The sequence below is a fragment of the Glossina fuscipes genome, unplaced genomic scaffold (assembly GCF_014805625.2).
Source record: "Glossina fuscipes isolate IAEA_lab_2018 unplaced genomic scaffold, Yale_Gfus_2 61185, whole genome shotgun sequence".
Lineage (NCBI taxonomy): Eukaryota > Metazoa > Arthropoda > Insecta > Diptera > Glossinidae > Glossina > Glossina fuscipes.
In genome coordinates this window covers 946,952-968,330 of record NW_024003416.1, presented here as the reverse complement: position 1 = coordinate 968,330, position 21,379 = coordinate 946,952, and the positions used below count along the sequence as shown (strand labels likewise).

General features: G+C 34.1%; 1 protein-coding gene across 10 annotated transcripts; it reads right to left on the bottom strand.

Moving 5' to 3' along the window:
* Positions 1 to 4,612: 4,612 nt before the first annotated feature.
* On the bottom strand, positions 4,613 to 21,174 carry LOC119643529 (ADP-ribosylation factor-like protein 4A). Of its 10 annotated transcripts, none has more exons than XM_038042898.1 (6): positions 20,813 to 21,174; positions 20,623 to 20,742; positions 17,624 to 17,721; positions 17,461 to 17,563; positions 5,166 to 5,197; positions 4,613 to 4,971 (listed from the first exon to the last, which is right to left on the bottom strand). In XM_038042898.1, the coding sequence occupies exons 1-6, from the start codon at positions 20,867 to 20,869 to the stop codon at positions 4,881 to 4,883; spliced, it is 501 nt and encodes a 166-aa protein (XP_037898826.1). In that variant the 5' UTR covers positions 20,870 to 21,174; the 3' UTR covers positions 4,613 to 4,880. The 10 variants fall into 10 exon arrangements, 7 of the variants coding, with proteins under 7 accessions (XP_037898826.1, XP_037898830.1, XP_037898829.1 ...); XR_005248316.1 differs by lacking the exons at positions 4,613 to 4,971; positions 5,166 to 5,197 and adding exons at positions 14,442 to 14,769; positions 15,980 to 16,217; XR_005248317.1 differs by lacking the exons at positions 4,613 to 4,971; positions 5,166 to 5,197 and adding exons at positions 14,442 to 14,725; positions 15,980 to 16,217.
* Positions 21,175 to 21,379: the final 205 nt, after the last annotated feature.

Sequence of the window (21,379 nt, the reverse complement as noted above, 5' to 3'; positions counted from 1 at the left end):
AAATGCAACTCTAAACAACTGATACTAATTCTGATACTAACTAATGCTACCGCAAAACGTGATTCATGTAGCGTGAGACAGTGTAACTTCTAGCTATTGTGTATACGCAACGAAAATGGAACAAAATTATCGCCATACATAATTAGCACCCAATTACTTTGCTCTCTTACTCTCTTTCATAGTGTTTGTTTACATCGGAAGCGTTGATCTGCATTGTAATCATTTTTTTGCGAGTCATATGCTTAGCTAACTTTAAGTGAATTTATTTATCAGAGTAAATTTTATATGTTTAGCTAACTTTAAAGGAATTGATTTCTCAGAGTAATTTGCTAACTTTATTAATGCAAGAATAAACTGCTTTATTTAGTTTCGGTTTTAAAACTTATTTTAAATTATTCTGACGTCATGAAAATTTTTTGCTTATTCAGTAAATATGTCGACAAAAACAATAATGAGCATTAATCGTTGTTATTGCTTTTGTTCGCAATGGGTTTTCGTCTGCTACGCTTGTATTGAATTCTGTTTTAAATAGATATATTGCAAAAGTTTACTTTTCATACATACATATATATATACACATATGTATATATATATATATGTATTTATATATACATGCATACATATATATATGCATATAGATGCATGGTTTTGAATTACAATCGTTGATATGCTTATTATAGTGTAATTAAACGACAAAGTTACATGATACGTAACTTGTGTGAATGTTGGTAGAGAGATATATGCTCTTATGCTGCATAATGTTCTTCGTCCATATATGTACAAAATATAAAAAAACCTAATATCAAGCAACAAATTTAACTCACTTCCGTTTCATCGCCTACGTCAATTTACATTGAAGATTTCTAAATTTTCAGTGAATATTTTTTTTGAGTCTGCAAATACATTTCTCGTAATTAAAAAAAATTACATCATAGGCATAATTTATTTATATATATATATATATATATATATATATATGTATATATATATAATAAATTTAAAAATATATATAGATATATTTAATAAATTTTATGCAATTTTCCACACCACCCATGAGGTATTGCACGAGGCGCGTTACCTATTTATTTTACATGGCTGGTTCCCCAGAATATATTTTCTAGGCCTATACACCATAATTTCCTTAATTCAATATAATGTACAAAAGACTATTACAATATAATTATAATAAATAAATGAATGAATATATGCTTAATACATTAGAAACGCTCATTTTAAATACTAACTTACGTAATTTGAATTGTTTTTATTTTTCCGATTAATATACTCTAAATCTGCATGTCGTCGGTCCACGAATTGCGAACTTTTGTACAACAAAAGCGTTAATGTGCAATCCAACAAGTGGTGTATACATTCGCTACAATCGTCGTACATTGTGTTTATTTTTATAATATTCTCCTACGTACATTTCGTACACGTGTCGGGATATATCTCAAAAACTTTGTCACGCTATAATTTTATAGGATATAAACAGGTTGCGTAAACTAAAATTGCTCTTGGTCATGAAAATTGAACATTTTTCGTATCTTTTTCGAGATATCTGCGAGGCGTCGGTTTTTCGGTTGCGTCGTTGTAGTCATAGCGATGCACCTGCTGCTGAATCAGAAGCAATACCTGCGCCATTTTTTTCTGCGTAAATATTCACATGAACATCTTGACCAATAGGCTGGTAATCTACTTTAAATGCATATAAGCCCGCTAGCCATTCTTCGCTCGTTATTTTTAGGGTGTATGTTATTTCTTTTTGCGAAAACATTTTTCAAGCTATCCCCGTATAATTTCTTTTCGGAAAAATAAGAAACAATTCAAATTGTGTAAGTTGAAAGTAAGTGAGTGTCTTTGTTATATTAAGAATATATTGACATATTTATACATTGTAATTATGTTGTAATTATTCTGTGTACTGCACTATTTTTAAATTAAGGAAACTATGATGCGTAGATCTTCTCATTTAAAGCATTATATGAGGTAAGTCTCAAAATAATCAAGTACTATTACTCTATCGTGGTAAAGATTGTTTTTAAAAAGGGTTTCTCTTTTGGTTAAAATACGTAAGGTTTTGTCAAAAGATCTACATCTCAAATATTACAACTTTTAGGTTAAACATAAACGCATATGAATGTGCTTTAAACGGATAGGATGACAGATAAACAAACGGACAGGTTTTAGTTGATTCAGGAAATGATTTTGAATTAATCACTATTATGAAGACCCAGTCTTAATCTTAAGTCTGTCTGGGTTGAACATTGAATGGTGTCTTATCACTTTATATAATAATGTATGAGATGCAAAGAATTATACCTAGTACCTCCTGCGGATTTACGTAAATGATATGAATTTTACAAACAAAATATTTATCAAGAACAGCAAATTTTGTAAATAATATTTTTCACCGCCAGCAAGCAACTAACGCTGAAAATTGTCAGTACCAGAGAGAACTAAATACATAGAGAGATCAAGAAATGCGTCAAAATAACGGATAGTAAAGTCTCAAGGACTATTGGTGTTTCTGCTCTCAACAACATAGTATCGCTGTTGATTAGCAGTCATATAACTACTTGCTCTTTCATACCCACTATTTAAACGGCTGAAAATGTTGTTAATGGTTGTTTGATGCGACATCACGCGGTATCAACCGTTTGCAAAGAAAATTACACTCTACTCTTTTTTTACGTGGTTTACATTTAAGAACAAGTACAATTTTTTATACGAATTTTAGATTATTTAATTTTAGAAATTTCAAAATGTTTGTAGGAATAATAAAATTAAATAATTAATTTCGATGCTTTTACCTGTTGGTGTCATATAATATGAAAATGGACAAATAAATATGGAATTAACGTAAAAATTGCTGGAAACGATATAAAGTAGATATATGAATTAAAAGTCTCCTGGAAACGTTACATTTAGACCCTGTTGCGGTAGTGTAAAGGTAGACAAATTTAATATAGCCTTTTTTTCAGATGATTGACGCCAGGGCAGATGAAATTTGCAGTTGCTATTTAAATTTTTATCGTATTTTTGATAAAGCCAACAATATCCCTGTCTCTGTACAAAGTATATTTACAATAGATATTAAAATTTTTGTATCAATAGTCAACAAAAAAAAAAAAATATTTCCGCAATTGGGGCTTCGTGCTGCGTGTTGGAAAAGACTTCGTTTTTACCAAAACAATGATTTTTCAATTTGTGCCTCTAACGGCTCGTTGGTCAAGGAAAATCAGCTTTCGCAGTGCTTAAATACCTATTAGAATTACTTGGAAAATACAAAATTCAGGAAGAGGTTTCGTGGACTTTTGTTGAAATTCAGGGCACCAGACAGGTTATTCATTTTGCCATATCAAGTGATACCACAAAATTTGTGGTTTTTTCTGAAAGAAGGTCGGCCATTACCCTAATCCCTAATTTAAAAAAATGATCCCCCCAATATGTGTGTATTTGAAATTCATAACATGATAGCTATGTCTGATATTGACGCAAGTCATCTTGTCTGGATTTTAGACCATTGTGGCTCTTGTTTAAATGAAAATACTGATCGCTGACGCTTGTAAAGCTCAGCTAGATGGAGTAACTCTCTGTATCAAATATTCTCCCAAACGACACCTTCCGTCTTATTCATAATTATATAATGCATGACTGGAAATATAAGTATCGGGAATTAGCTAGATCCAATGAAATCCGGCTTTTTGATAAAATTAACCCTTTCATGACTTAACCCTCTTTCTGATGCTAAATCTATCACACTGAAGATTAAGTTGTTCAGTAGACTCATGTGCAATCAAACATAAAGCAAAGTTTGTGTTAATATGATTGGACGGGTATCATCTGATATATCTGATATGTGTGTCACACAAAAGAGTCAGCTGAGCACCTTAGTTCTACGTGCATTAAATTCAACACTAAAATTTCCTTTAGAATAAATAAATATCTATAACAACCTTATGACACCTTTCGTATTCTTAATAAATCTCATCTTAAGCAACTAGCTGACTTCATTCTGGCTTATCTTTCTAAGTATCATAACTAAATGCTAATTTTTGTCTGGTTTATTCGTATTTTTAACAGTCTTTATAACTCCATAAATCAACAGCTTCTATGCAGCTATTGCTTAATAACAATCTTCTGGACTAAACTCCAGAATGAACCGCACTGTGTTGACTATAACAACTTGTACATCATACAATCGAGCGAGATAATCATTATTTCACCACCTTCAAATCACTGTTGTTCATCATCTTAAATATTATCCAATCGTGAGAGATAACCATCACTGCGTTATCAATAAATCACTTTTAATCATTATATGATCGACATCGTCTTTTGCTGTTATCATCCTTTTTGTGTTATCAACTTGAAACCTTAAGATGATTATGTGATAAAAACTCATTATGGTATTGGATATATAGGTCTTTCATTTACAACTTTTATTTACGTTTACTGCTTAAATTCCAAAACAAAAATGTAATTTCTGAAAAATTTATGAAACACAGTGACGCATTTCGCTATTGATCTCGCTGCCAAAATTACCCGTGATTACAAAAGAAATCAAAAAGTACTAGAACAAATTATTGGTATCAGAGAAACTACATCAAATACTCTAAAGAAAAATTATAAATAAGATTTGTTTAACTTCATTATTCTAGCCAAACTAGCAGCCAGTGCCCATGCGGACATTAGTACAAAGGCGTATATTTTGAGCCTTACCGATCCTACATGTTCTCAGATACTGTAATGGGATGACCGTAACCATGCTCAAAACATTTGTCTTATTGAACTCGATTTGTGTTGTTTACATTGGCCTGAAAATTGTGTCTCAGCGAAAAGATGGAATTAACTTGTAAATATATTTTCGCGAAGGTCTGTTACAACTTTCGACATAGATTGTCAGCACAAGGATGCTTCCACCTTTGCCACTCGCTTACTGACGAAGGTCGTCCAAAATCAGTTGGTGTGCTAGAAAACATTAATGCAATAATATGAAACATAGTGAGTTTGATAAAACCTCAAGTATTAAGTGCATTAGCATATACAAAACGTTCCATGATCATTTCACCGCACAAAAAGTTTATTCTCCTTGGATAGTGACTTCTTTTTGTTCCTGAACGTCAAGAATAAATATTTTTGGGCAGAAGAAACCGTTGACTTACTTTGGAGATGTTCCAAACGAAATGCAAAACTGCTATGACGAATGTATTGAACATATGTAATGGTGTGTAGATTATAAAGACGAATATTTTGAAAAACAATAAAAAATCGTTAATAAAAACTTACTATTTTTTTCTTATTAAGCTTAAAATACAAATATTACCCTATCTCAAGAACAACTACAACTTAGACCAACTCAAGAAACTGCTAATTAATTAACAAGCTTGGGAACAAAAAAACACCGTAACAAATAACATATATAAGACACCCACACCGTGAGAACGCAGACCGTCTTCTCATCTACAAACGAGGTAAAATAGCCAAGAGAAGCCAAGTTAGAATTAATTTTAAAAAAAAAAAGCAAAAAGCCATTGATAAAAACACTTAAAAGAATTATGACTGCATAATGAAACATAAAACAATATCATCAGTTACCCCGACTAGGTGATTTCGGTACTAGGAAAGATCCTTAGTAAAACTAAAACGTAACTGTCTATGAACAAACGTGAACCACCGTATACATATACCTTCTGAAATAACAGATACAACAACATTAGAACTTCTTAAAGAAATCGGCAATCTCCTACAAATAGAACAAAGATTCTCTTCTCTACACCGTTACCATTACCAGACATTGAAAGCGCACTTAGCGAACATTTTGTGTCGTTTACAGTAAACGATCAATTGCACGAATATACCGCAATTACCAAACTATTTGAGCACTTTGTAACAACCCTAATAAGCTTTGCTATCAATTGCTCCTAGCCAGTATGCATTTTAAAAGTCAGGTTGATCCCTAAAAACCTCATCAAACTCGCATGCTACGCATTTAAGGGCTCTTCTAAAGGCAGACAAATAAGCGCCATCTTTACGGATTTCAGTAGCTTTCGATAGAATTAACAGCGAACTAATATTATGGAAATTATATTGGTTATGTTTCCCACCATATTTAATACTATTTGGTTATCCTCCTACTGTAACGGATCCTTAATGGTGGTTTCCAACTGATTTCCTCTGTAAAATGTTATTGTCTGTAAGTCTTCAAAGCCTGTTCAACTACAGAACTATGTACTTGTTTATTTTTAGGGCTTCTTTAAAGTACCATTTAAAGAGGAACGGAGGTTGTAGAGACGGTAACACATACCAGTGCTGAGCTGTCTAGTTCGAAAGATATGTGGGGATTTTAGATTTTTCTTTCACGGACACTCTGCAGACGGTTACATCTCTCAATTTATTAGTTTGCTCTGCGCTAACGCTAGTTCGTTATAACTAAAAAAGGAGGATGCGCTCACACTTCCACAAAAAAGATCTTTGCCAAGACCAAAGGTATGAACACAATCGATTCCTAAATACAAACGTTGGTGCAGAGATGGAATTATCAAAAATGTAACAGGGTTAGTTTCACCCATAAAAGTAACATCGGCGATTATACAACCTACTGCAGCATGTTTACTGTCGTCAGTTGTCCTTAAAATACAGTAAACTTTTTCCAAGGGTACTTATTTGCTTGAAGAAACCTTTTTATGTAATTGGAGGTAATACATGAAACAGATGCACTAGTATCCACCAGACCTACTGCATCTTATTAAACAACTGAACAGAAACAAATCACCGTACATTATTTCAACAAACGGCGGAACAAAATAATCTTCTGTTATTTAAAAAAATTTCCAAAAGCAATATAATTGGGTCTTTGACCATTTAGGTCTTTTATAAATCGAAGGAACATACAACATTTTATTAAAAATTGTGACCTTAATTGTATTATATTCAAGTAAACGGCCATGATAAGGTAAGAAAATCCTATGAGGAAAAGTTTCGGGTGCATCATGGGAATCATGATTATCCAATTGAATTACATCGGAAATTTTCGAGCGCTCTGTAGGGATAATTTGGGCTGAGACGATTGAGGTGGTCTCTAACGATTTAGAAACCTTCCACAACTGTCTTTTAAGATTTGCTACGTTTAGGACGATTTGGGTTCAAGATATTTTGGGTCTCCGTTTGCAAATCATGGAAGACCACAGGTAAGTTAGGATATAGAATTGATCAAGAGTTTATGATCTGCCCGTTCGGCAAGTAGATTTCGTCTGTCCGTCTAATCATATAAGGGTAAAATATGTGCATTTCTTTCAGGTGTAACCGTTTGTGGAGTGTTCGCAAATTTTAAATTCCCTCATATCTCGCGAACCAGATAGCTCAGCAATGGCACATGCAACTGTCTCTAAGCCTCCCATGTTTTTTAAGTGTCACTTTAAAGTAGTTATAAACATAAAGTCCGCATTTGTACAGTTGGAGAGACCTTGAGGACACACCGACACCAGATGTTACAACTCTGATAAAATTCCCGTCACTTCAAGGATCCTTCAAAGTAGTCGCTTAAGGCGTGTTCTATTTGTCCTATACATTAACGATCTTCCGTCAGCAATTAAAACTATTCATATTCCAACGTACGAAGATGACGTTAAGCTATTTTTGTCCTTTAATTCGAAATCCCACTCTTCTCTGGGCAAGCTGATTTTAATAATTTAATTCTATATTAGATCAAAAGAAATGTAAAAACTGTCATTTTCATATGTTTGTTCCCTATAACTTTTAAAAAGCATGACAAAACAATGGAGAAATTGCAATACTAATCCACAAAAGCCTAACATTCTATGAAGTTCCACCAATTAAAACTAACGCAATTGAAAAAATCGGTGGATATTATTCAGACAAAATTACGAGGAAATTTAACAGGGACTGATGAGCCAAAGGTAGATTTTGCCGTGTAGGTTGATTTAAACGCCAAGCATCGGAGTTGGCGCAGTGCAAGGACAAATTCCTGCGAGCAACATTTCGATTCTAACCACAACATTGTCTTCTCTTTTATACGCTAATGCCCCTACATATATTCCATCTGCTTCCAGATTTATACCTTCTTTTTTGGATTTAGTTTTGACTAATAAACCAATGCTTATATCCGATTTGCTAGCTATAAAAGATTTTCATTCTGATTATTTGCCAGTTAAATTTGCCATGAGCGCACGAGCACTCACAGAGCGAAATTATGTAATAGACTATATAAATCTAATTGAAAAAGCTGCCGGCGTTTCCTGAAATTCTCTTAGCAGCCGACCAAGCTATGTTATCTCTTAACGTATGCGCTGTTAATATAACAAACACTACACAACACTTAGTGCCTCAAAAGATTCCTAAGAATAATTTTCGTGGACTTCACAACTACATACTGAATTCGATTGCAATTAGAAATTTTTATATTTTATAGAAGACAATGAAGTCATTAGTGAATACCATCGACTTACTGTTCGTTAAAGTGTAGAAAGCTACCAACTCGGTACACCGACAATGTTAATACATTGCGTTGAAAGATAGGTAACCAAACTTGCTTTTTGAGGGGCCAATTTCTGGAGCAGTGCCTAACACTAGTTCACACATCGCTACACATGGAATTTGTGAAGCAGAAACATATGTAAAACAATAGCTGAAATGATCCTGGATGGTAGAAAATGAGGAATTTTGACGAGTTATGCGAACAACCCCTTTAGCGATCTTGACAGCCACCATTTGTCTTGATTGTAGATGAAGGCAAAATGCATAAAATGTATTGCCAAATGGTAGGCCATTGCAACGGTATGGAGAAGCAATTCAACGGAGGCCTTCAAATATTATGAGCTAAACGTAGTTACCTACGAAACTAGACACGTCCCCTATACGGTAACAACACGTTTTTAAAAATAATTCATGTGTAAGAATTCATTAAATGCAACATCAATTTTGAATGAACTTTATGCAAGCGATTCTTTAGCGGCAGTTGGCACCTTAGCAGCAACAGTTAAAAACCAGAGCCAGGTACCAAAAATTGTAAAACAAATAGGATATAAATTAGCTAAGCACCCCTTCTAAACTGCCGCGGCCAATTCTTGTCGAACATCAAGGTTTTGATAACGGCGTCAATAGCGGAATCGGAATACTGGTATTAGCTGGATTGCCATAAGAATTCTTGTGCCTCAAGGTATGATAAATTGCCAAACTCGTCCAGAGCAACAAAACGATTCAATTGATTCCAGTTCTGGCTAAAACTAAAATCATAAATAAGCAAACATGGTTATTAAATTTATCGTGGGGCGAAAGATCTAAAGCAAAAGCAGCATAATTTCTAAAGAGATTTAAAAGTGCTGACTGACAACTCAATCCCTCGGCATGGATTATAAAGAGATTATAACTTAATTGAAATTCGCATTTCAACTGCGTACTCCTCTGCGCAAAATCTATTATCGCTTTGTTGAAAACACAAACGGAAGACCGAGAATTATGCGCAGCAATCCCAACAAGTAGATGAGGATGAGTCCTCTCCAGACACATAAACGGACGCAAAAGTAGGCTCGTCATAGTTAAACTTAGCTTCAGGTTCTCTTGAAACGGGATATCAACATTACATTGGCGGTACGGCCGGACGAAAGAACACACTTCCAAAGCGTTACCTGAAAATGTAGCGCTACCAAAACGAATAAACAATAGTTTGGGTTTTGCAATCCACCGTTCTTGACTCAAGCAAATAACAATCCAGCCAAAATAACAATAATTACCAGACTTAAAGCGACCGCCAAATGCATACATACATAGGTTCATCACTAACTTGAACTACCGTAAAGGGATGGCGTCATTTCCGAGACTTTTGCCAATTGAGTTGTGTTACAATTACTAATCGATATCCTTTACGATTTAAATTCAAATCTTATAAATATCGTACCTTTAAAATTGCGTTTAGTCAAATCCTATTATTAAATTATTTTGGCAGAAAAGGATATGTTCGCGACTCACATAAAAACTCCGTTCAAAATCTTTGATGTCTTTGAATCATCAAACACCACACCGCAAACTTCCCATCGATTCGTCAACAAGCTATTTAGAAGAGTGTGTATATTGACTATGTATTAGTTGCGACTTCAGGCTACTACACACATTTTAGATACAGATTTTGTAGAAGGCAGCATCTCTAACTCAACTAAATGACATTTATGTAGCTTGTAATTATATGGATGATTTCACCGGCACGATGAAATTCAAATTTTACCAATGTGAAGACATCTTGCAAAGTAACGATCCCGTCTAGTCGTTTTGAGTCATTATGAAATAAATCGTTCTAGCCGTCTTTTGTTCTCTTCAAGAAATTGGTTTATAAGACTAAGATCAAAATTAATAACAATCCGACTGCAATATCTGCCGCTTTAAAAAGCCTAATTAATTTTTAATCTCATCCTTAGTACTCCATTAGAGGGTTGAAAACTAAATTTCACGATCTGTCTACCAATAGCTCCGCTTGCGATTTCCACGTACTTGTTTATTCAGAATCACGGACCAGACACTTTGAATACAGAAATATTTTGCAGTGACTATCAATTGTTTAGCTCTGATAGAAGAATTGGTACGTGTATCTTCTCTTTCGTTTTGCTTACACACATCTTCTCTACCTATTGAGGTTAAGCTTTTGCATGTTAACATTATTCTCATCCTTGGTAAACCAACCTTCGTTACCTTCCTAATTTTATCAAAGGTCAAATTCCTAACACCTATTTTATGCTAATTTTTATTTAATATTGTGCTTCGTACGTCGTAACGACCGCGTACATTTTTTTAGGGTGTTTCTGTAAGTTTGGGTTAGCCATGGATCATATTTAAAAGGCAATAACTATTAAGATTGTGGAACACTGTTAATATACAATTTTTTTCGTTAGCTAAAATTTTTTATAGCTAAAGAAGAAGGAAAGAATTACAAGAAGTAAGGAAGTTATATTCGGCGGGGGCCGGATATCGTGTACCCACCAATATGGTGGGTATGACCAATTTGGTTCATTTTCAATACCAACCTGCGTGCAGAAACTTTCAATGTTTCTACCAAATTTGAAGTCGACATCTTCATTCTTGTGACTAGGAGAGTGCCAACAACTTACACCACTCGAACACGCAGAGGGACAGACATCAACTCAAAATATCATGCTCCTCAAGAATATACACACTTTACAAGTTCTTTGAAATTTCCTTTGAGGTGTTACATACATTATGGGAAAAAACAAATGGAGTATAACCCCATCTTACAGTGGTGGTTATAAAAATAGCTTAAAAACACTACAACAACAACAATAAAATTTTATAAAAAGAAAAAAAAAATTTAAAAAACTATAAACATTATATTGAAATTTTGTAAAAAGAGACATGGTAAAACTTTTGTAATAAAACATACGTTACAGAAGGTCGATAATGAGAATAAGTGATAGACATCATTTAGGTTTCTTTGAGCGGGTTAAACAGCTCATAATTGTATTTGCATTGACTAAGCTTAATGAAGATAAAGTGCGTAGAGAAGCGGTTAGGGACACTAAAGCCTATCTCACGAAGTAATGCGGGCGAATCAATTGTACCATTTATTAATTTGATTAGGAAGGAAACCTCAAGAACAAACCTACGTTTCTCCAGTTACGGTAAGGACAACAGAAGCAACTTATTTTCATAGAGTAGAAGAGAGGAAATCGGATCCCAACCCAAATTCCTAAGGGCAAACATCAAGAATTGCTTTTGAACAGATTCAATTGAATCTACATAGCACCTATATGAAGGAGACCACACAACAGAGGCATACTCAAGTATAGATCTAACCGAACACATGTACAGCCTTTTCGTAATATAAGGATCATCAAGCTCTGTGGACCACATCTTTATAAAACCAAGCGCGGACCTATCTATGCTTAACGAGAGCTCAATATGTAAGTTAAAACGTAACCTGTGGTCAAATAGAACGCCTAAATCTGTAAAGGAATCGACGTCCTCCAAATTGTGCGATTCAATTAAATACTGAGTAATGAATGGCTTCCTTATTGAGAAAGAAAGCTTCTTGTATTCATTTAGGTTTAGTTTCAGAAAATTCAAAGAGCACCATGCAACCAAATTATTCAAGTCACTTTGAAGCTGATGTGATTGCGATTGTACGGAAAAAGAAAAAAACAGTTTCACATCATTAGCATATATTAAGATCTCGCTGGATTTAATCACGGAGGGCAATATATTAATGTATATTTTTTAATTTATTTGTTTATGTTTATTTTAAAGATATTTTCTTCTTTTATTTTAATTTAGTTCAACGAGTAACACAACTACACATTTTTAAAAAAATCTTTTTTATGAATTTAATAGATACTTCAAAGTTTTCAGAATATACGGGAAAAAATTCGTTGCTGGCGACAAAACTTTTCCTTGAAAATTTCGAACCCTTTCCTGAGTGCTACGGCAGGAATGTCTATAGTGAAGTTGCGGCCTAATATCCAGCCCGTTGATTGCCAGCTCGTCTAATACATTAACAGGTATTTTTGGAAAGTGTTCCCATTCATTTAAAAGCATTGTAAAAAGAAACCATATATTAGCATCAAGTTAACCTTTTAAGCAGACATAGGTGCGAGTGCCATTCCGAGGCTTTCAGTGCATCTACCAAGAAATTAAAAATTTAACACGAAGTTCTTCAAGTTTGTTATGAATTTCGCTATAGAATGATATATTTTCTTATCGGTTTCTGCATTATTTCTTAACATTTGAAATATAAAACGTGAACTTCTGGTTTTGACATATGCAGGAAAAGAAGCATTTTCCTGCAACAAACTGTCGAGGCAAGAAAATGAATAAGAATATTCGAACATGAGAGGCAAATTTTATGGTGTTGGAACTCAGATTAATCAAAAACAATTTATTGTTATTAAAAATGCACATTTATAGTACATTTTAAAACTTTAAGCGCGTTTGTCTTGCAAAACAGTCCTTGAAAATGACACGCCATCAGTCAAATTATTTTAATTTTTTCGATTCCAACTTCACAAGAAGTTTTTTAAAAAATCACATAGTATATTTTCGATAAATTAGTCCAAGCATTTTTTAATAATAACAACCACGTTGTCTATTATTGTGATCAAAGTTATCGCCAAGCTTTTAGGGATAGCTACCTGTAGGGCCAATTGTATCAGAAACAAGCGTACTTCAAAGGTTTAAATGAAGAAATTCCTTTCAAGCTTGGGTCGAGAAGAAAACTTAACGTCAACTATAAAAATAAGTTTAAGTCTAAACCCACTAAATATAACTTTGCAGAGAACTGCACTGAATGGAAAGTTTATCGTTTATGTGGTATAAAGTCACGAAACATCTATCAGTCAAGATGTGAAATTTGCAAAACGTTTTCTATGTAGAAACAAGTACGAACATATCCAAAAAAATTAAACGAATCGTCTTGAAATCGACATGCACGTGTAAACGGAAAAATAGGTGTACGTTATTTTATGAGGGAATTCTTCTCTATTTTTCTCTTTTATATTTATCTTTTATTTATAAACTAAATATACATATAAACTAAATGGTTTTAAAGTTATTATTATAATTATTATAATGTTAGACTAATGAAATAAGTTCTTAGACTAAAAGAAAAGACATTGAGCACTAATAACAGAGGCCATCGGCTCTAATTTACAAAAGTACATTAGATATTGAGTCTAGCGGTTTTGATAAAGTATTATATTGTATAGATATTCTGTTTTGTAGCTTTTTGTAGAATTCCATTCCATTCCAGGGTTAATCGCTCTAAATGCAATACTGATAGCCAAAGTAAAATTAAGGCAGTCACAGAGAATGTGCTTTATAGTGAGAATTTATCCTCAATTGCAGATTGGGGAGAAAAACTTCTTCAAAATCCATTGGTGAGTTGCAATTGTGTGACAAAGGCGAATTCCCGAAAATGTTTGGGTCTTGATTTTCTCAACATTTGTTGGGTATAAAGGTGGAGTTAATTGAGGATTAACAAAAGAGTAGTGCTGATGATGGTATTGTAGATTTCCCTCTGTAATTTTCTCTTTAACTTTTCTTCCAATGTATCTTTGAAAGTCCAACTTTTCCATGACATCATCCATAACTAGAGGTGCAGAAGCAGCATACTTCGCCGCTCGATCAGCCTGCTGATTACCCAATAAACCCATATGACTAGGTACCCACAACATTTTAATTTTTTCGCCAGGTGTTGTAATGATATTCCTTAATTCGTTGATGGTGCTCCATCTCGAAGTCGATGGTATAGCTTTTAATGCAGACTGTGCAAACAAGTTTGCAAATGCAAACTGTCAGTAACAATAACGGTTTTGAGTTTGCTTTTATGTGAAAGGTTCGCAGCGTGAGGGATAGCTCTTGCTTCGGTTGTGAAAGTTGAAGTACTTTTGTGAAATATGTGATTGAGAAGAACCTGTCCCCATCTGTGTATAAAAGATCCCAACCGTTACTCTCCAGTACTTGGGTTGTTTCAGCTATTAGATTCCTGAAGACGTAACTTGGAGTATCTTCGTTGTTGTGCATAGACAGAGAAATGTCGAAAGAGTAGTCTTTGAAAACCCATGGCGATTTAAGACCAAAATAGCAGAAAATTTTTAAGGTAATGTTCAATTCCTTTTCGACGTACAAACAGTATTCAATTGCAGATGGTGACTTTCGAATATTCTTGCCAATAATAATCTTTCTCGGAGAATAAATTATAGAGTTTCTGTTGAGAAAACGATTGCGAAGGTGGAATATAGAACGAAAGCACTGCAAATTTTATGTGTAAGATTATTTGTTTCGCTACAGCTTTTATGTGTGAGCTTAAATTTATGAGTTTGCGTTTGATTTTACAAAACTCCAACTTCTTTAGTTCTCCCGCCATAGGAATGACGTCGGAGGACTAATTTAGCCAATTGATAGCATCCAAGTTATACTCCAAAAACCATGCTTTTATCAAACTGTACGAAATGTTCGTGAAATATCCATTCCACTGGCATATTTGCATCGGTGTACGGTAGGATTAGAGTTTCTAACGAGTTTTTATATATAAATCTAGCCACAGTGTTTTCTGTTAGATGTTTCGGTACACCGTCCTAAGAAATGCAATCGTGTACCATAAATCTCCCGTGTTGTGCTTCACAGTTCTTTAATAAGTCCAATGTGGGATTTTTTTCCTTTTGAGCGACGTACATTTTTTTCCACACCATTTCCAAACAAATTTTTTTTGTTTCATCACCCTAAAATAAACTTCTCAACTTTTTTTGCCTTCTGTTCCGCATAAACTTTTATAGGCTTTTCTCCAAATTAACTTTTCTGAGCAAAAGGTATTTCGAAACTATTTCTTCTGTTAGATTGGTACCTAATAATCATCGACAAACAGTTCGAGAAAATAGAACATTCCCAATTTCATTGGAAATTTCTATAGATAACATGAAGGGATCTCGCTTTGCTAAAACTATCATATAATTACGGGAAGCAATAGAAGTATTTTTAATTTTTTCTCCTCTTTCAGTGGTTTATTTGGGAGTCTTAAGCATGCGTGACGAAATTTCGTGTCCCACATATTTCCCTTATTCTGAAACTAATGAACTAGCCGTCCTTCCTCGCCTCCTGATGTGATCGACCCATCTAATATTATTACAAAAATAAATTTATATTGCATTTCCTTGTCAACAAAAACAATTGCTTGTTATAATTTTAAAGAGGGTATATTTATCTCAACGTTCGCATGAAAAAGCTACTAAAACAAAAGTCTTGAAGCTCTGCAAAACCTACTAGAATTAATTTTGAACAGTGTTGTCACATTTGAAAACGTTGTGCAAGCTACTTTATAGAATTTCTGTGGCATAGAATTGAAAACTGCACCTTACACCTACTTTTCTGTCCACATGTGTACATTGTAACGATTCTGGTGTATAACTCGGAGTTAATTCCAGGAGCTAGTTGCAAGAAAACTATTATGAATAATTCCACCTACTTGTTAAATTTGTTTGGTTTATGGTACAATCTTGTACCACTAGACCTCTCAGAGCAGAAGAAAACAAGCGAGTCGACCAGAAAACCAGCGGGCAGAGTGTGTAGCACGCCCCAGTTTAATTGACACTTCAATACGTAAATGTCTGCAAAACCATTAGATTTACCGTACCATTTAATAATGTACCATTATTGTTTGACGTATACCGAAATAACACACCGTTCTATTATATATATAAAACCTGTAACGAGATATACTTGACGTTCAGCCCACAATCACGCCAGCTGTTTGTTTATTGGTGATTAATAGGAAAAGAAAGCCCAATTCTCTTGTCTTCGTCCTTTATAGGTAATATCCTTGTCTGGACGAGACTACCATGGATCTGAAACAACAAGTGGGTCAAAGTAAGGGAAAGAATTATCTTTCAGACCGAAGGATGATTTGCATTCCTATTGTAGAAAACAACCAACCATCAAAATTCGGAAAGGATAATAAGACAAGAAAGAATAAGAGTACTTACGTCCCACTTGACTGTCGCTAAAGAAAGTCTGTATGCGTGCGGCTATTGGCTCACCACACTTGTTATGCTGTTGTAAAATCATTAATACAATGATGCATCCATGAAACGATTATTTGGTAGCGTATGAGAATGTTACATTATACAGAGCATAGAATTAAATCTCGGTATGTCTTTCCACATTTGTATTTTGCTGTTGTCAAGTGGACTTAGAAATAATTCCATGACGTGCAAAAGGAGTTTTTGCTGTGTAGTGAACAGATGTGGAAAGAATCATCTTAGTTCAATAATCTGAGCTTGTGAGATCAATGAAAATACACTATACAAGAATATAAGAGTATGAAGGCGTATAACAATATCTACATGTATATAAACAATACATATTAGATAATATGAGTGTATACAAAAACATTATATGTGTAAGACATTTCTGTAGCAACATTTGCGCAGCAAAATTATTAGATTTATCAAAAGGCGTCTGATAAAAACAAACTATTAAAGACTGTAAGAGAGGGAGAGAGAGTAAACAAATGAATATCATAGCGCTTATTCACTCAAAAACGCAGAACTGTACATGCCTCTACTTTGCTCACGTTTAATGCCATGCGACGCGAATTCCAGAATCTATTAACAGAATTTTGGCCCATACAGATTAAAATGAAGGAATAGGCAATTAAATGGTTGCCAATTAGCATGCTACTGCCATTAATTATAACAGAGACAGTAAAAGTTCCCAAGATTTTACTATCTCTGATTTTAAAGAAAGTGTAGAAACGTCTTATTACTTAAGTCTTTAGGGAAATAACAAAAGTACTTAAGACATATATTACTTCCTATTTTGGAAAATTTCTTAGTCGCTCTTGTCATTTACTTTTCTCTGGTTCTACTGTCTCTAAAGAGAAAGAAAGGAGCTGCTGGCAGCAAAAATTAAAGTTGAAGCTACAGTTTAATATGATGTTATACTAACTTGATTATCTGGACATTTTGCCATACGCAGTAATTCCATTTTCGCCTCCTCCATGCGCTCCACATCTACAGAATCAACAACGAACAATATACCATCTGTACATCTGAAATAATTTTTAAGTGTTACGTTTACGAATTTGGCAAATCAATTGTCAATTATTTACCGGGTGTAACTCCGCCAGAGTGGCCTTAATTTTTCCTGACCACCAACATCCCAAATTAAAAAATGGATGCCCTTTGCTCGACCAGCCGTTCCCTGAATCTGCAAGGTTAATTCCAGCATGAAAAGTTTTATACTTTCAATGACTATACATTACTCTTACAATTAAAATTAATTACAACGATATCAGTCAGTATTTCCTATAAATTTAAACTTATGTTTCTTAATAAGCAATGATGACTTTAACATTACATTTGCGGCACCCATCAATTGGATAGGTTTGTAATTCTAAGCTCAAAAATTCTGCAAACAGGACTGAACAAAAATTAAATGTTGTATAAGACCATGAAATTATTTCATGCAGCAAGTGAATATTTCTACTCCCTTTTCTATGTCACGCCTATTTTTCTATTTGTAACTATGGTATATCTACTTCCACGGAAACCCATCAAATTGAGGGATCATTTTTGTGAGTCCGCGCAATCTCAAATATTAAGATAGAAATCTGAATTTCACACAAAAATATCCTCATCGATCCTGCGATTGTATTTCTGAATCCAAATATTCGTTTATAAGTCCGATTGCAAAAACTCTACTACTACGTTCACAATTAGCGATTAAATAGGCGAGTCAGCATTTATCTCCTATTTTACGCTCACAGAATTCTTTCTGATAATACCTGCTACTATTAAGAGTTACGGTCATTGACTAGATATACGTCTTTTTCAGTTTTGGCGGAAATTTCATCATTGTGGTCGCTACCGAACTCAGCAAAGGGACAAGAAATCCTTCTTAGATATGTTTACTCCATAAAACACACGAAGGGACCATCCTGCTTTCATTGTATAAATTCTAGTATTTGGTTGAAAACACAAATCCCGTACTTGGGTTTGTTGTAAAATGCACCCATGCCAGGAACGTGTTTAACGTTTTCTTCTACCTTCATATATATTCACGAGATCGAAAGTTACAAAGTAAAATATTCGAAGAGATTATGTTATGTATACATTTAATTGCCAACAAATAATATTTTTCAGACATTAAAAACGCAACAGCGGAGATGCACTCGTGAGACATCTTTAATGAAAGAGATTTGCGGCACACAGTGCAGTTGGGGCCAATTTTTAGACTCAAAAAAAAGCTAAAATTCAACAATCTACACGTCCATTGTTCGTAGGTTCTTAAAAGTTTTGTCTTTTGCCATTTGAATAAAGCAGTTCAATGTTCGACTCTCGGTGTTTGGAGAACATCGCGTGTAAATTTTAAAATGTGTGCAGAACTGTTTTTTATAATTTTTTTTGTTAATTGCTTTCAACCGTCCGCGATCGTACCGTTAAAAAAGGATCCTTTCAAGCTCAGATGTTCTGTTTCATACTCCACTCTCCAATGTTTTATGTTAAACCGTACAGTTTGCGTTGCCTATGACGAAAACAATCGCGCTTTGCACCCCGCCCGTTGCAAAAATACGCAGAAAATCGCAAAAAGGTATATAATCCTATATTAATTTTTTTGTCAGGCACGCGGACTATTTTCGAAGCACGCTTAGCCTCCATTAAATAGTCCTTTCACTAAGGTATGTGTGTCGAAAATGCTTTTAAGCGAACGTAAACACTATCTAGAAAGACTTACATTAGAGATATTAAAAATTAACGGGTAGGACTTCAACTTCTCTGCAGCTTTTCGCTTTACGCAGGTAACCTTTTGGTTTCATAAATCCCAATTTTATTTATTTTGTAACTACAAAGCTTATAAAAGCCAAATTCGCATATAGTTAAACATGCTAACCATTTTTTATATGTGGGAGTACTTTTGCAATTAAATTCTAATCCATTCTAACCCTAAATATCGTTAAATTGCTTGCAGTTGCTAGGCAGGACATTCGTTTGTGTTCAGCAAGGGATGAAAGACTATCGAAAGGATTCCAAAATGTCCAGAGAGATCACAATTTATTTCATTAGTCTAAACATATAAAAATATACTTAAGCTTTTTTTTTTTTGGTATGTTAAAAAGAGATGGACTAAGCCAATAAATTTGTGGCTTATATGTCCAAATAATAAATTGTTGTAATTTTTAGTCACGATTATGTATGAAACGTAACAAAAAACAAAAAAAAGAACGGCCGTAATAACTGGAGTGAGCATGTTATATGTAATTGTGTGTGTGTGTGTGTGTGTGTGTGTGTGTGTGTGTGTGTGTGTGTGTGTGTGTGTGTGTGTGTTTGTGTGTGTGTGTGTGTGTGTGTGTGTGTGTGTGTGTGTGTGTGTGTGTGTGTGTGTGTGTGTGTGTGTGTGTGTGTGTGTGTGTGTGTGTGTGTGTGTGTGTGTGTGTGTGTGTGTGTGTGTAAGTATGCTTGTTGAGTTTTTGAAAGTCAGACAGTGTTGCAAACTTTGGCTGAAAACGAAAAGGAATGTTATGGTAATTGGAAATGATTGAACGCAAAAAAAGAAAAAAAAAAAAAAGAGGAGGAAAAAGAAAAATTCTAAAAGGATAAATTGGCTTTTCTAATAAAGCAAGTTAGTTCCCCGAGATGACGTACATTTTTTGCTGCAAAGAGATCGAGGAGACAGCCATATAACTTGAAGAAGCTAAAGGAATCTCTAATGCCATCAAGCCTGTGACATCTGAAGATTAAATGCTCAGCAGACTCAACAACATTGCAAACTTCACAAATGTCACATGGTATAGCGCGAATCATTTTTAAATAAACTTAAGCTTCTAGTCGTATTTTAGGTTTTTTACAAGTTCTTCAGGCGAAGAGTGGCGAGGTAATTGCTTTTCCAATTAGCCTATTTCATTCTCTTTCGCTTATAAATAATCCATAACTACCATTTGTGCGCTCTACGCTGCCGTTTCTTCTCAGATTTATGTTTTCGAATAAGATTTATATTTTCGAATATCACTTACAGTAGGAGTTATGAATTTCGAGTAGTTCTGGTGGATAGTTTCTCTTATTGAATTAAACAATAATGTTAAAGATAAAGGGAAAGCAAATGAAACTTTACCTTCTCGCAATTGAATCCGATAGTAGGCACTGTATTTAAATACTGGTCGAACTTTAATCGGTATAAAGCCGTGGTTTTACCAGCCGAATCTAAGCCTAGCATAACCACATGTAGAGTAGCCTAAATATTAAAACATTTACGAATTTTTATACAAAGAATTCTGTAACATCTGTAGTGTGAAGAAATTTACCTGCGATGGCAAGGCATCCAAAAAATGGCCACCATTTTTACCCATTGTGGTGCCCATATTAGCTTAACGCAGTTTTATACTATTTACGTATGATGTAGGTGTTTGATATGCAAATATTTTTGACACAGAGCCATACGTGTTTGGGCAAATAAGTAAAGGCTTTACTATTTAAATTTCTCGCACTTATATTTCTCATTAATTCAATAATGACTATACATTATTTATTATTAGATGCAATAATCGTGACCATAATTGAGTTAAAATTGCAGAAAAATTTAATTATATTTTAAAATTGCAATATTATAATCACAAAGTTCACTGTATAATTGGGCAATTATTTAATTGCGGAGAAATACTGTATCATAATTGTACCAACGCAATTTATACGATAAAACAATCTTACATGGAGTTATCGATAACAATATATTCATATATTTATTTAGTGTTTCTCAATAGCTTGAAAACAGTGCCCTAATTATGTATCTTTTAGTTAACTAACTTTCATTTGAAGAACGTACCTAGAGAACCTTCTAGTTGACAGTTATGTATGGGTTTCATCATTTGGAA

Coding starts and splice junctions, on each gene's coding strand:
- LOC119643529 (XM_038042898.1), bottom strand. CDS start 20,869: ATGGGCACCACAATGGGTAAAAATGGTGGCCATTTTTTGGATGCCTTG. Junction 20,743..20,812: donor TGGATGCCTTGCCATCGCAG/GTAAATTTCTTC, acceptor TTTAATATTTAG/GCTACTCTACATGTGGTTAT. Junction 17,722..20,622: donor TCGGATTCAATTGCGAGAAG/GTAAAGTTTCAT, acceptor TTAACCTTGCAG/ATTCAGGGAACGGCTGGTCG.